Genomic DNA, 16,562 nt, shown 5'->3' on the forward strand with positions numbered 1-16,562 from the left:
CATGAATCATGTGAGTGGATATGCTCCGTAGCGAACAAAACGCTACTGTAACTGTCGCACGGAAAAGTTATAAAGAACAAATGGCATCTTGGCTACGCACCCAGGGCAGAAATGGACCGTTCCACGATATTCGTATGAACACTACTTACCAGATTCTTTAGCAGATTCGGGCATAGCAAGCACGCTGTGGTAAAGGTCGCTGTCGAAATCTATTAGGGGCTCGCTGGATATAAACAAAATGAAATTAACATAAACGCCATAAGAAGCAGGTGCAGCGTGCGGTTCGGCAGCGAACGAAACCATTAACCATTTGTGTCGCTTAACTTCAAACTCGGGTAACTCCATTCAACCCACTCAGCAAATATCTACCCTATTACCTTTGCTTGATACCAAAATAGCATAACCTGACAGATGGATTTACCCATTTGAAGTGAAGCGACTCAATTTTTCTTGTTATAGCCGAAGGATTTGACAAGAAACATTCTAAACAAAAGTATTCTTTCAGAGTTATTGACGAGCGTTAAAACCCGCGCGATTGTCAAATATTCCGTCGTAAATCGCGCGGCGCGTTATATCTTTTGTTCCTTTCCAATTTTCTGGCTTTACGCGCCCTCTTAAACTATGTAATGTAGATGTTGGTAACTAGTTTCGAATAAGGGCCAAACATCTACGCTTGCTAGGTACTTATTGTGAACAGGAAAAAAAAAACATCGATTGCAATTGGGTTCGTACAAGAACAAAGGAATATCTGACAAATAATCGTCGGTTTCGTACGCGGCCGAAGCGAGTGCGTGAAATGTAAACTAATCTCAAGGTAGCAAAATAATGGCACGTCTAAAAATTATCAATTTACTATTATGTGAAAACAGGGTTCTATTTTACGTGAAACTAAGAGTGAAAATCTAGAAAAAACTAGGTTACTAACTGAGGCTTCATTATTCTTTTTTGTACGATGTGCGTGGGCGTAAGAAGATATAATGCCCTAATGGTCCTTACTATAAGGGCTGATTTAGACGGCGTGCGAACTCGCATGCGAATTTCATTACATTGCGGTTTTCGATCGGTGAGTTGAATTGGACGTAACCAAGAGTCCGCAATTTAACTATTATGCGAGCTCGCGCGCCATCTAGTCGCCCTAACGCCTAAGAACATGTCCAGATGACGCTGGTTCGATTTCAGCCCTGGGCACTAGACGCCTTGGTCACTTTTTATTCTTATATGACGTTTAATTCGGTTTGTAATTTATATACTTAGTAGTGTTTTATTGAAACAACATAAATTATAATATTTTCAAAAAATGATGTACTTAAATCAAAACGCTTCGTTTGGACAGGCTCTAAAGGCTCCATCACACCAATACGTCGGAAAGGGATAAACGATTATTATCGGCTTGTCAACTTTAGTAGACGTTTATGAATAAGGGGGTTAGGGTTCGGCTGGGGCGCGTTCGGTGGGGCGTCGAGCGTGCAAGGGATTTGAGCAACGTTTCAAGGCCACCCTATATGAGCCTTAACAAATGCAAACTTGTTAGGGCTCATTTAGACGGCGTGCGAACTTGCATGCAATTTTCATTACATTACGGTATTTGATCGGATCGGATGTAGCCTCAATGGGCCGCAGCGTAGGTAACTAAACTCGCATGCGAGTCCGCTCGCCGTGTAAATGAGCCGTTATGGATGCGGCGAGCACCCGTTCGCTCGGTGTACTCACCCGTCTGACGCGCACTCGTTGTTCTCGGTGACGGGGACGGGGCTCTCGATCACGGGCCGGGGCTTCTTCTTAGTGCCGGAGAGGCTGTTCTTGGTCGGTGTGTTCTTCAGGAGCCTGGATACGACATCGAAAGAAGGAGTTCAAAAAGATGGAACATTATTTGGAGATTTAAGAGATAGCATTATGACTTGACTCGCCACATAGTTTTGCGGCAAGTATGCATAGTATTATATAGTCGCACCAATAAAAGTCTGCAGCGGATTTGATAGCCCACGCAGTGTAAGTGTTATGTATACGTCATAAATTCATAGAAGTTTGACATTTAAAATGACACTTGCACTGCGTGGGCTATCAAAATCGCTGCAGACTTTTTACGGTCTGCCTTTAGTACCGTTTGAGCGGGCTGCGGGCGTCGTCGCGGGGCGCGGGCGGGGCCTCGGTGGCGATGGTGTCGTCGCCGCCGGGGACCCACTCGGGCGCCTCTGTGGGCTCGGCCTTCGTGGGGCACTCTTCCACTGGCGGCGGGGATTCGGAGCGCTGGAGAAATATAGAGATGGTTAGAAATGTATTCGAACCTTGTCAATGTGAGTGTATGGCCTATGAACTCTTACAAATAAGTTTGCAATTTTTGGAGCAATAAAACATATTCTCATCAATCCTAGAGATGTAGGCCTTAAATGTTTGCCATCCTTATTATTATCTTCAAAACATTAACTCTATGATGATTTACGGCTTAGGGCGTCCGCTAGCGTGCGCGGGTGCACGGTGCGGGCGCACGCACGCGGGTGCCATTGTAGGTAAAATCCGTCGAATGCGTCCGCGCAAGTTAGCGTTGTTCATATTATAAGTGTTCCGTACAAAACTTTGTTCACGGAACGCTTATGGGATCACTTCGGTCTTGCAAATCAGTTAAACCGCTCACACGATCCGTGCGACTGTGCGCCAGCTATCGGACGCCCTAACGGCTCGGCCACGACATCGAGCGACTTGCGACGGCGGGAGCGATAACCATAGGTTGGAGCGTGACACAGCGATCGGACATTTCGCTCCAACCTATGATTATCGCTCCCGCCGTCGCAAGTCGCTCGATGTCGTGGCCGAGCCGTAAAGGGGCTACCCTACGCCAATGACCTTCGATCTGAATCCCTTAGTTTTCTAATGTTTTTTGTAGGTTATCATATTAACAGCAACGGCTTTAAGCAATATAGTATCCCAAATTTACTTCAAAGTTCATTGTCTTCGAGATATTTGGCATCAAAGTTGAACAATTTTAAGCTGAAAAACTGGTTTTCTGGCCATAACTTTTGTGTTGATTAGTTTAAAAATAAAACCCTCGACACATTTTTCGAGACGTCAAAGACGAGCCCAAATATGTAGATTTCGTACATGTAAGATCCTTCACTGCAAACTAGATACGAAAAAAGTGTTTATTTAGAAAATATTTAAAAAAATTCATAAAAAAAATAAGTATTCATTACTTTCAAAATCCGGTGGACAAAACCGGAGATAAAAGATTAAAAAAACCGATAACCGTTTGCCTTATAATTCTATCTGTAGTGTAAAAAAAGGAGATACGATTCAAAACCTGTCAGAAATCGATGAAAACCTCGGGTAGCCCCTTAAGCACACAAATAGCCAGTCTATTTTTAATTGCTCGCGAGTGCACCATAAGAGTGCATTGAAGCGTGTATTACACGTCCAGTATTTTCCTCCCAGCGAACATAACATAAAGTGACACAAGTGCATACTTGGATGAGTATTCGAATGTACATATAATTTAAATCCAGCAGCTCAGTGATTTGGAACGAACGTCGACAGTGTTCAGTGAGTTCAGTAACAATATAGGGTATATATACATATAGGGTGCCTAGGTAGTCAACTAGTCACCGTTTGTCCCATACAAATGCGAATTTTCTGAAGATTTGCACCTGCAAATACCTACCTAGGTATAAAAGTGTCCTTTTCTATGACAATGGTCAAAAATGGACAAATGGTAAAAAAATGATCGCCTGCTTTAAATGCCGAAAAAAAACGCGCAACTGATGAAAAATGAAAATGGAAAATGTTTATTCGGTTTAAGAATTAGGTACTTATACAGTTGTAAGTGTTGGCCTGTTGGCGCCTCTTTTTAAGTAACAAAGGCTCTGGAGCATTCACGAATTCACCGCCCTGGGTGTGTAATGTACCATATTGACTGTATTTGGGACTCACCTTCGATGCCATGTAATGGTTTGGATGGGATATCGGCGGCAAACCCATCTTTCTTGTTTATTTACTTATACTTTTAAGTTGTTTAGTAAAATATTTGAAGTAGGTATATAAAAAACCAACAAGCTATGAAAATGCAATTCCAGATTCAAAATTACAGTACTAAAAATTACGTAAAATTACGGTATGGACTCTTTTTTAATAAATTCGCGATTCTTAAAATTAGATCAATAAAAGTCGGCAGCGATTTTGATAGCCCGCGCAATGCAAGTCGTCGCTGTGCCTTCAAAAGTCGCCATGTGTTTTTAACCTACTTTACAGGAGACACAAAAAACTGTTTATTTCGATAACTATTGAACATATTCAAATCATAATTTTTATGATAAAAGTATTTGCACTTTAACATATATTACGGAATTACCTGAAATGATATTTTAGTTTCAATAGTGTGAAAAAAATATTTTTATATAAATATGTTACATAGCGATTTTTGTTTTAGTCGTAAAAACCGCTAAGTGTCTTAACCAGTTCATAGGTAGATTTAAATAAAATGATGGGGGTGTTCAATAAAACAGAAAAAAAAAACTTTTAAGTCGATATAATGGATATTTAATTATGATTGAATAGTCTACGTACTTTTTTATTATAACTAGATATTACTACATATTAATATTTCCTTGTTTGTAGGCAACACAAGGGTCACTGCGGTATTTGCGTGGCTACTAAATTGAAATTTTGTTGTCTTCTAATATTTCTTTAATTTACATGTATTTATTTAAGTACATAAAAAAAAAAATAAAAAAAAAAAATAAAAAAAAAACTTTAAACTTCTTTCTCCCAACACAGCATACGAAAAAATAAAATTCAATCGACTCTTTTACATATATTCTGGTACTAATTATTTTCCTTTGAAAAGACATGAATAATTAATAATGTATTTGTCTGATGTTTACTGCTTTTTTTTTTCATTTATTATCTAAGTTTGTGTTACAATATTAAACACGACACGAAATTGCCTAGCTGAGTTGAAAATAAACCATTTGTATTTAACATATTGACCCTGCCTGTGAAGGCGATGGCCCTGGGTTCGAATCGGGTCCATATTGGGTCGCATAATAATTGATTGTCCTAATGTAATGTTACGCATAAAACTCATTTCGCATTATTGTTATTGTGCTGGAAATATTAACATTTCTGAAAAATTATAACACAAACCATTTGCAATGCAAAATATTTTCGAAAATACTTTCTGTTTCAGTTGGAGAAAAAAATATGCGAAAAGAGATTTATGCGTAACATTACATTATGACAATCAATTATTATGCGATGCGACCTTAGGACCCCGTTCGAATCCCAGTAAGGGCATTTATTTGTGTGATGACACAAATATTTGTTTCTGAGTCATGGCTTGGTCATGGTTGTTTTCTATGTATGTAAATATTTATATATTATATATATCGTTGTCTGAGTACTCACAACACAAGCCTTCTTCAGCTTACAGCTGACTTAGTCAATCTGTGTAAGAATGTCCTATAAAATAACATGTTTTTTTTTTCTTTAAGTAATGCATAAATGCACTACATGTTCATGTTATAAAGTACATTGCGCTAACTTTATTAATTTTTTTTTATCAGAGATAAATCAAAATTACATAATTTTTTGATCCAAAAGCATCGGTAAACCAGAATGGTTTGTCTCGATACTCCATTCCGCAGTACTTAAATAAGTAAATATACAATAGGCAAAACATATTTCTATTTTTTATGTAATTTTTCATTCACTTGTTACCTTTAAAACTGCCAACAACTTGTAACGAAAACTCACAAAACTCAATTATTTGTACACATCCGTAATAACATACGGTAGACTGGATACTGGATTGTTATAAGAAAATTCCGCCATGTGTCGTAACAGGCACGGTCTGGGAACATAGCATCGACTCCAACTTGTACAAAAATTATCGCTATGTGCGAGGAAATACATATCGGGCGCAAGCGCATTTAATCATTTTTCAATAAACTTGTAGAAAATATCGCTATGTGTCAAGAATGACATAGCGAGCGCACGTCTGTAATTGCTGTTGAAGTAAGCTAATGTAGTTATGTGATTTATTCCAGTTAGCGATTATAGGAAGAGCATTCATTGTATGGGCATCACATACCTACATTTGTTAAATCCTTAAATAGTGAAATAAGCTCAACGCTGTTTTTGGAGCATATGCGTATGGAAATAAGGTTCAAAATGGCGTTAAAACCTAAAAATCGTCAAAAATCACATAGCGACTTTTGTAGGCACAGCGACGAAGTGTTATTTACACGGCATAATTTCATAGAAGTTTGACGTTTAAAATAACACGTGCACTGCGTAGGCTATCAAAATCGCTGCAGACTTTTCTTGGTCTAACTCTACAAATGTGTGACTGCTCTATATTTTAATTTACACATTATTTAATTTAAAAAAAGTAAGAAGTAAAGTCTAACGCAGGTAAAAAGTCAATTTGCAAAAGCTGATCAAGCAAATCTTGTCAGTAGAAAAAGGCGAGTAATTCAAATTTTCTATGGGACAATAACGCTTCGCTCCTACATGTTTTAAATTTGCCGCCTTTTTCTACTGACACGTTTGCTTGACCATTTATATGAATTGAACCTAAGGTCCTAAGGCTATAAGGTAAACGGTAGGTCTTAGCTTCGTTATATAAGGGTCAATTCATAACTGTCATAATTGTCTTCCTAACTTACAGCGACTATAGTGTCAACCAAAGCCAAACCAAAATCTCTTTCTAAAAAAAACACAGAGAAAAAATACAAAACCAAACCCGCCGACTTACAACGCATACGTAAAACCACAGATAGAAATTTCAAATCACGAAAATGGAATTATATTTTATTTAAACCGGCGGGACGGCCACACCGTTCGAATACCGTGAGCTGTATGAGTGGCCTACGAAACATTTTTTTTTAACCGACGTGACGGCCACACGGTTCGAATACCGTGAGCTACGAAAAAGGTTTTTTTTTAACCGGCGGGACCGCCACACCGTTCGAGTACCGTGAGCGGTATGAGTAGCCGGTACGCGCGCGGTACTCGAATGCATTGATTGTGGGATATTGATGCACGCAGTGGTGGCCAGTAGGTGAGCAATTCTCGAAAAGTTTGTTCATGATCATATCTTAGATTTTTATAAAAATTGGTATGCTGGTAAAGTGCAATGAAGCTGAACTGAGCAACTTCCACCACATTTTCCAAAATGTCCCAGAAAGTTTCTAAGAAACATTCCTTTTTTGTTACCAGATTTCCTTACACATTTAGTGAGCCTTATTTTTTTTCGCGATTTCAAGGTAGGTCCCATAGAAAAAGTATAGTATAATCCCAAAACCTCCTTGGCAACGGGAATGCAGTTATTTTTTAGCCATCCTGTATAAAATAAGCCACACACATCCGCGCCAGTTAGCGTTGTTCATACTATTTTTCGGTAACCCGCTCCGTGCATCCCGCCAGCTAGTGATCGCCTACGTTCTTACAGTTACTATGTACAGACTATGTACTTTCAAGACCTGACCTTCTGTAAACCTTGCTCAACTACACTATACAGGTGTACCCCTTGAAACTTAAAACTAATTCCGAGCGCGCACCGCTCGCAGGCAAGCGTTCGTCTCTCAAAACCAGAATAATAAGCAATCTTCAATCACATATGATTGTTACGGGTCTCGAGGCTAAACTTATCTGGTTTAGAAGAATGTCTGGATTTGAAGAAGAAAGGGAATACATACGGGAGGCTGGACGTCTGATGTTTGAAATACGAAACGCCACCCACCCTCCCACTCGCAACAACACGCCACCCGCATAAGAGCGATGGAGACGGTCAAAAATCGGTTTTATAATGCACGCACACATGCGATCAGTGTTGCCAACTTGGCATAAATGATGCCAGATCTGGCATATTTTCACTTGCATTGGCACCAAAATTTTCCATTTAGCATCTGGCATATTTTTTAGCATAATTCAGTCTAAGCCAAGTTCGCACCAACTTCGCAGCAACAATATGCGCCATCGCCTTATGTGGTTCATATTTTCATATGAATTTTGACTTTTGTGGACGGATGGACGTCTACGGACAATATAAAGTTGGTCAAGCAATTCTTGTCAGTAGAAAAAGGCGGCAAACTTGGAAAATGTATGTGTTTTAAGTATCTAATTTCAAGTTGACATTTTAGCATTATTTTTAGCATATTTCAAAAATCTTTGGCATAATTTTGGCATAATTTAGACATTAGTCTAGCATTTTTTCAAAATCCGAGTTGGCAACACTGCATGCGACAAGCGAATTATACAATTTATACATCGATAGATGTAGGTATGTACAGGGACAGGATACAGGCGTCAGACGTCAAAGATGTACAATCAAGGTATTTGATTACTCCGCCACTTACCGGAATGATTAGTTAATTATCCATACAAAGTTATGAGAGTTTCCCGAAATTGTTCCGTGTGCTTTCGCACTTATGGAAACTTTCCGATAGCACATAAGGGGGCATCAAATTGCGGAAAATAGTTATACATACTTCATCTAGTGTAGGTGATCTGTGAGCAGACTATTCCTGTACATAGAACTGGGTAGGTACATGACGGTTGTCATGGCGACGGGTGATAGAGGGTGGAAAGGTCAAAGGTCACAACTGTCATAAGTGTTTTTCATTCGACATAGCAACATGATCTAGAGGAAATGTACAGTGTCAACAACGTTCGTGAAAATATATTATTATTTGTAAAGCTGCGTAATTGGTAGATCGATTTGAAGATAATGAACGTCTGACCCGTAGGTCGCAAAGGTGCAGACATCCGTATTTATTATATTTATTTATATGTAAACTGTATCTATGGTAGGGCTAGGAAATTAGGGTTGTTTAGGGTTGACTAGGGCAGTAGGAGTTAGGCCAGGCGTGGCTCACTCCGCGATTTCATCGCTTTGCTACAGGTAGCTAAAAGTACATCCGTTCGACCCCAATTTTGGGGTTTGCCATAAGCCGCGCGTGGCGCTGTCGCCGCCTAGCGGCCATATCTGTGCTGATGGTGATAGACGCGTTTTGTTAGAGAGTGAGTCTTCTGAACCTAGTACTATTATTTATTCTGTGGTTAAGCATAGGTTTACAGCTCTCCCATAGATGAAGTTAATTGAATCCCTTCCGGATTTAACATCTGGTATGAATTCGTCGCTGGAGGGCGCTAGTGTAGCGAGCGGTCTCTAAAATCTCAATTTTTGTTTGTGGGTGGTTTACGCAGGTTTATTACAATTATCATCATCATCCTCGCGTTATCGTGCCATTTAGCTTGGGGTCCGCTTGACAACTAATCCCAAGAATTGACGTAGACATAAGTTCCAATCCAGAGAGTAAACTAGACCTTATTAAGGATCAGTCCGGTTTCCTCACCGAAAAACGACTGGTAAACATCAAAGAATATTTCGTACATAACTTCCGAAAAACTCATTGGTCGGGGTTTGAACCCGCGCCCTCCGGATTGAAAATCGCACGTTCTTACCGTTTGGCCGAGAGCGCTTTTTCTCTTACCGCTAGGCCACCAGCGCTCTTTTACAATACAGGATTTATTACAATTAACTTGTTGTAACATGTATCTCGGATTACTTATTGAAAATATGAGTTGCGGCTCAATGAGTGTCCGTTTTTAATAGCGGAGTTAAGAAAAAAAAGTTCAAAAGCTTTATCAATGGGTGTAGGAATCTGGTACAGAACAATCTAAGCTAGACCCTTGTGGATACCCAGGTTTGATTCTGCCAATCTCGCTAGAAATGTGTTGGGCTTTCCGAGTCCGGTCCGGACACATCCCTACAAACAAGTTTCTGTTTATGATGGGTGTTAAACCGTCTCCAGTGTCTAGACCAGGGCTATCCAAGCCCCAGCCCGCGGGCCAAATCCGACCCGCGGAGCGTTCCAATCCTGCCCGCCGACAGCGGTTCAATCCGGCCCGCGGGAGCCAGGCTCCAGGTGTTCAGCCCTGTAAAAAGTTTGGAGACCTCTGGTCTAGACTGTCAAAAGACTGATGACTTAAGTCTCACGTGTTGTTGGACTGCGTCCGGAATTCGGAGAAAAATAATTTTTGATAGTTTGGGCTCCATACACAATGGACAGATCAATTGTTGGTTGGCAGAGCCTTTATCTGACAAAGCAATCAGTGTATACCACTTTATTCATATTATTATTAGTAGGGAACCCTCCGTCCAAAGCCTCAATAAAAATGAGATTAAAAAAAAAACACATAGCGGGTCGAACGAGGAAAATGTCGTGAACGAAACCTCGATTTCTAAGATTTTTTTGCAGGATTATGGCCTACGCTGCAGTTGTCCTTATCGCAATAATTTGAGGAGTCGCCCCCGTCGGCGCGACGGAGATATTTGCCTAAAATATCTTAAATCTGAAAAGGGACTCAGCTAATCTTCTCCCTTAACTAACTTACCTCCCTTACCTAGGTAAGTCACTCGAGATCAAAAAGATCCCGCAGCTGTTTGAAGTTGCAGGTTTGGATCGAGAGTTGTAGTAGGTGGCGATCACAATAATACATATAGTCACAGTAGGTGGCGGTCGCAGGCTTTGGAGCTTTATATAGCCCCTAAGAAGAAGAAGAACTTACCTCCCGTCCCTGAGTGAGCCCCTTGACCTGCAGCAGCTCGGCAGTGTGCAGGAACCCGCTGAGCTCCTGCTGCCGCACGTGCACCTCGCCGCGGTACATGAACTGCAGGAGTTGCTTCAGAAGAAGAACTTACCTCCCGTCCCTGAGTGAGCCCCTTGACCTGCAGCAGCTCGGCAGTGTGCAGGAACCCGCTGAGCTCCTGCTGCCGCACGTGCACCTCGCCGCGGTACATGAACTGCAGGAGTTGCTTCAGAAGAAGAACTTACCTCCCGTCCCTGAGTGAGCCCCTTGACCTGCAGCAGCTCGGCAGTGTGCAGGAACCCGCTGAGCTCCTGCTGCCGCACGTGCACCTCGCCGCGGTACATGAACTGCAGGAGTTGCTTCAGAAGAAGAACTTACCTCCCGTCCCTGAGTGAGCCCCTTGACCTGCAGCAGCTCGGCAGTGTGCAGGAACCCGCTGAGCTCCTGCTGCCGCACGTGCACCTCGCCGCGGTACATGAACTGCAGGAGTTGCTTCAGAAGAAGAACTTACCTCCCGTCCCTGAGTGAGCCCCTTGACCTGCAGCAGCTCGGCAGTGTGCAGGAACCCGCTGAGCTCCTGCTGCCGCACGTGCACCTCGCCGCGGTACATGAACTGCAGGAGTTGCTTCAGCTCTTGGTGCGCCACGTCTTTGAGGATCACGATCGGGTGCTCGCAGGGGTTCATCTGCAGGGAAGCGTGGAGTTAGTTGGTGCAAAAAACAGCAGCATATTATTAAATTAATTATTTAAAAACTCCCAACGCTAATCATATGATTTTAAACCATTTTTTGCAAAAATGCCTTACAATTTAAATCATTTTTGAAAAGAGCTAATAGTCTTCAAACTGCTGGATCGATTTTTATCAAAGATAGCTAAGAACCACCGCAAGGAAACTCATACTAAACTTCATACCACATCAAGTGCTCTAATTTATTACCTTTACGATACAAGTGCGGAAAGTAGGAAATTCACAACGAGTGGTGATAAATTAAAACACGGCCGAAGGGAGTATTTTATATCGATACGAGTTGCGAATTACCTATTCGCACGTGTATCGTACACAGTTTTATAGTACATATGGCTGTTTAAATTTTCGACATAGGCACGGAAAGCGCTTATTACCGCACTAGTGCGGGAAAGTACTACCATATGTACTATAAAAGTAAATTTTAAAACTGTATAATTTTTATATTTCTCATAGTAGTCTAGTGTAAAAATATGGGTGCATATGAATTGCTCTAAAATATGTCCCATAGTTCTTAATTCGCTGACTAATAAGAGCTATGTGACAATTGTGACATATTTTTGAGATTGATGTGTTCACCCATATTTATACACTTGAATGTACCTACTGTTAGATTTCAGTTGGAAATCGAACTTTGTACTTCTCAGTCGGTGCTGTGTCAGTGTTCTTGTTAAAATATTGCATCATTAACAACATTAACAAGCAATTATACAATAGGGTATTTGACTGTTTTTAAATTAAATTAGTTTACACCGTGCAAGAAATAAAGAACGAGGACAACCGCGAAAATCGAAGTTCGCAAATTGCGGGGATTTTCCTCTGTCACTCTAATTACGCCTTCGTTGGAGTAAAAGAGAAAGATCCCCGCAATTTGCGAATTTCGGTTTTCGCGGTAGCCGCTCAGAAAAGTAATAGAGAAACATAGACAGCAGTTATTTTTAACTAGACACAGTTTTTAGTTTAAAACCTGTAGAAAACTATAAAGAGTAGGTCATTTGATTGTTGGTCACATCACAAGCTAAGTAGTGTTTCATATAAATTCCATAGTCGCAACATCGTTTTGACAGTTCGAATAAAGAAACTGATTATAAATCAGTCATAAGACCTGTCGTCATGTATGGATCAGAGTGTTGGGCCCTAAAGGTGACGGATGAAAAGAGATTGCATGTAGCGGAGATGAGAATGTTGAGATGGATGTGTGGCGTGACGAGAATGGATAGGATAAGGAATGAGTATATAAGAGGAAGCCTGAAAGTTGCACCCATAACAGAAAAAGTAAGGGCAAATCGCCTAGCGTGGTACGGGCATGTGATGCGGAGGGATGAAAGTCATGTGACGAGAAAGGTATTACGAATGAATGTGGAGGGAATTACGAGGAAAGGAAAACCGAGGAAAAGGTGGATGGACTGTGTGAGAGATGATATGAAACGAATGCAAGTGAATGATGAAATGACGGGCGACAGAGAGGTGTGGAAGAGAAAGACATGCTGCGCCGACCCCAAGTGAATGGGACAAGGGCAAGAGAATGATGATTTGACTAGTGGTCAAATACTAGTAACCAATAAAAAAATAACAGTCAATACTTCTAAACTTCAGTCTACTATACCCCTAGTGAAAATATCATTCGCTAGTATGACCAGGCGTGGCTCACTCCGCGATTTCGTCGCTTTGCAACAGGTAGCTACAAGTACAGTCACCTGCAATAATATGTTACTCTTTTGAGGCCCCAAAAATATCTGACACGATCTTATTTGTAGAGCCATAAGAGCGTGTCACATATTTTTGCGGCCTTCGAAGGGTAACATATTATTGCAGGTGACTGTACATCTGTTCCACACCAATTTTGGTGGATAGTCATAAGCCGCGAATAACGAACAGGCGTATTCACGTCACGCTTCTTCTTCCTCGCGTTATCCCGGCATTTTGCCACTGCTCATGAGAGCCTGGGGTCCGCTTGACAACTAATCCCATGATTTGACGTAGGCACTAGTTTTTACGAAAGCGACTGCCATCTGACCTTCCAACCCAGAGGGGACAATAGGCCTGGTTGGGATTAGTCCGGTTTCCTCACGATGTTTTCCTTCACCGAAAAGCGACTGGCAAATATCAAATGATATTTCGTACATAAGTTCCGAAAAACTCATTGTTACGAGCCGGGGTTTGAACCCGCGACGTATTCACGTCACGCTATGGAATGTAATTTACATGAGGGGTTCTGATATTATAAATGTTAAAGTTTGTACTTTGCAGTCAAAGAATTGAATTTCAGTACACTTTCGTACCTTGTCACAATCAATATGAAAGTCACTAAGGATAAGGATCTCATACTATTCTGTGACATGGTACGAAATGGTCCTGAAATTAAATTCCTTGACCATGGCAAAGATTCACTGCTTGTATAAAACAGAATAAGTAATCTCCATTAAAATTATTTTGACAGCTGAAACAGATGGCGCTATACGGCAGCTTATGTTTTGTGGAAATACGTATACATAGAAAACATCCATAAGTCAAGAACAAATATCCGTGATAAACACAAATAATTGCCCTAAACCAGGATTCGAACCCGGGACTTTGTAGGCATGGTCCTTACCACCTAGGCTAGAAGGCTGTTAAGGCCAGACCATTCCGGCTGCGTGTGCATAGACGTACACATGCACATGCACATTGTGCATGTTGTGCACGTTGTAATATACAGTTCCTTATGAGAGACGACACACCGCTTGGGTGACGTGTGCGTGCGCGACTCCAATGTTTTAGCGCACGCGTACGTGCTTGTCTATGCACACGCAGCCGGTGTGGCCAAGCCCTTAATAATGTTTCGCTTTATTTTGCTAGTTTCTGTATGAATTTTATACTTTGAAATATAATTTGTAGTATCAAGTATAGGTCCAAAGACAAACATAAATTTTCATATAATTTTTACATTAATTATATTATTCTACTGAAAATAAGCATATGAGAATAAAAACATTCGCATCAGCATATATATAGACAACAACCATTAATTTAAAGGAATTCAAATTCTTATTTAAAATAATGTACACAAAGAAATGGCCACATTAGACCAGAAAAATAATATTTACTACTCAACTCATAGTAAACACAAAACACCCTAGATTCAGCAAACTGTTTATGGATTAAAACTAATATAATTGTTAGAAAAACTAACTTTCCTTATTATTAAAACTTGGTTTAATTCGTTTATATTCTTTTAACTTCCTAAAAGAACACAGTGTTATGTACTTGTGTTCTAATTAATAATAGTATAATATGGTTATATTATGTTAAATCAAAGAGAATTTAGACTAGAGGAATATTGTCATAGTAAATTATGTAGTCAGTACATTTATTGTCATGTTTCGATACAAATGATTAAAACTTTTAGAATGCCATTTGACTTTGATGCCGATTTTTGTTGTGTTAAATTTGTGCTCAAGGATAGGCCAAAGGTAAGGTGCCATGTTTTCGAGGGATGGCATTCGGGCATTGGTTACATATGCTGCCAAGGAAGCATGACAAAGACATAAATAGGTTATAATATGCTTATTAATAAAGAAAATGAATTGCTTATTCATTTTAACTATAATTTGCTGATACTATGCACTGGGAAGGAACTGCATGGTTTTGGTTTAAAAACAGTTTGTGCCAATTCCTAAAAGCCAGACTGTATAAGGTCTTCTGGCCTTATACAGTGATGTTTCTACATCACTTGAGAATGGTTGGAACATTTCAATTTGATTTAAATGTTACCTTTCAATTCAATTCAATACTTTATTTCCAAGAATATGGTATATACAATGTTGGTTAGTAAAAGGTAAGGTAAGGTAAGGTGATTCTAGCTGACAATAACTGGGTAAAGTTGATTCAATAATACTAATGTGTTGTTACCATAAACATAGGTTTAAAAACAAACATGGTATTGGCACCCGGCATTAGATTTGTACTAAGTTGACAAAACAAAATTTTGGCATTGGAATAGGCCTTGGAATTGCCTGTTCAGGTCATTTTCCTTAAAATACCATGAATATGTAACTTTTACTATGCAAGAAAACGAAATGAGACATCTCATACATAACATCATCTGCTTCATCAGGTCCAGTGAAGGCCTCAAGTCTCAAGAGTTATGAAATGTTATTAATGGGTTAAATGATCAAAGTTAAGTGATCAATAGTTAATATTCAATACACAGATAAATATAAACAATTAATAATTATTAAAAAAATTCGCTACTGAAAAGATAGAACGCGCGCACTTATCTTACCATAAACAAACAATACTTGTTTTACTTACACCAGATAACTTGGCTCAGGCATAACAACAATGAAAATATAGTGAGTCATAGTTGATACCTTGAATAATTCCTTGAAATAGGGACTGCATACTGACAAGATGAGTTTGTGAGCGTGCACGTACTGGCCTCCCGCTGCCAATGTCACATCCACCAAGTCTTCTCCTTCCAACAACGCATGGAACGACTGAGACAGGTTCGAGTGGAAGTCATTCCATCGTAATGAAAACTGCTCCGGCATCGCCATCACCTGAAACCACGGTCACGTAAACACTGACGCCCTTATAACTGTAAATGTAATGACTCGGCCGCTTTCAGGGAACTACGCGTCCAAACAACTCACTGAAACAATTGCCCACGTAAACTGCACTGCGCTATCGATCCGTGGTACCTCCAAGCACGCTAAATATACATGTTTGTGAATCTATAACTAATTACAACAAAGCTAGCTAATTACGATCGTTTAGGATCTGAGTCGAATACTGTTGACTGGCATGGCAATACACGGAAAAAAATACCAAAATGTCGCTTGCTCAGTCCGTTTGTCTGACAACAGCCGGATTGGAATGCGTGCGTGTAAAAAAAATGTTTTACTTATTTACGCAAAATTAAACAACTGTACCGCTATTCGGAACCTAATAATAATATTGAGAATGGCAACCCTGTTGTCGGTCGTATTGTCCTTTTCTAGCATATACGTCCCTCTCTCTCCCACACTCCCACCACACAGCAGTTTGCTTTTTGGCGGTTGTCGCAAAAACAAATTTCCAACTCATTGGCTTGCTGTTTTTCCATCTGGAAGGTCGTGAAGCTAAACTGCTGGTGAGTTTTTGAATTGTACCCCAGTTTAGCTGACTATATTGAAAAACAGTTTCTAACGGCTTTTGCCGTTCGAAATAAATATTTAAATTTAGTGTCCGTTAAACTATCTAGCAAATAAAA

The 16,562-nt window shown here is 40.2% G+C and overlaps 1 protein-coding gene across 1 annotated transcript in view; it reads right to left on the minus strand.

The window, feature by feature from the left end:
* The window catches only part of LOC134678778 (protein bric-a-brac 2-like), a 28,696-nt gene extending 12,527 nt beyond the window's left edge, over positions 1 to 16,169 (minus strand). The window contains exons 1-6 of the mRNA XM_063537479.1: positions 15,964 to 16,169; positions 15,682 to 15,870; positions 11,096 to 11,269; positions 2,102 to 2,247; positions 1,711 to 1,824; positions 150 to 223 (exon numbers count right to left, since the gene is read on the minus strand). Of these exons, the coding sequence (XP_063393549.1) occupies positions 150 to 223; positions 1,711 to 1,824; positions 2,102 to 2,247; positions 11,096 to 11,269; positions 15,682 to 15,867 (694 nt within the window). The 5' untranslated portion in view covers positions 15,868 to 15,870; positions 15,964 to 16,169. The remainder of the gene's footprint in view (positions 1 to 149; positions 224 to 1,710; positions 1,825 to 2,101; positions 2,248 to 11,095; positions 11,270 to 15,681; positions 15,871 to 15,963) is intronic.
* Between the last annotated feature and the right edge of the window lie 393 nt (positions 16,170 to 16,562).

This window comes from Cydia fagiglandana, chromosome Z, assembly GCF_963556715.1.
Source record: "Cydia fagiglandana chromosome Z, ilCydFagi1.1, whole genome shotgun sequence".
In the NCBI taxonomy this organism is placed as follows: domain Eukaryota; kingdom Metazoa; phylum Arthropoda; class Insecta; order Lepidoptera; family Tortricidae; genus Cydia; species Cydia fagiglandana.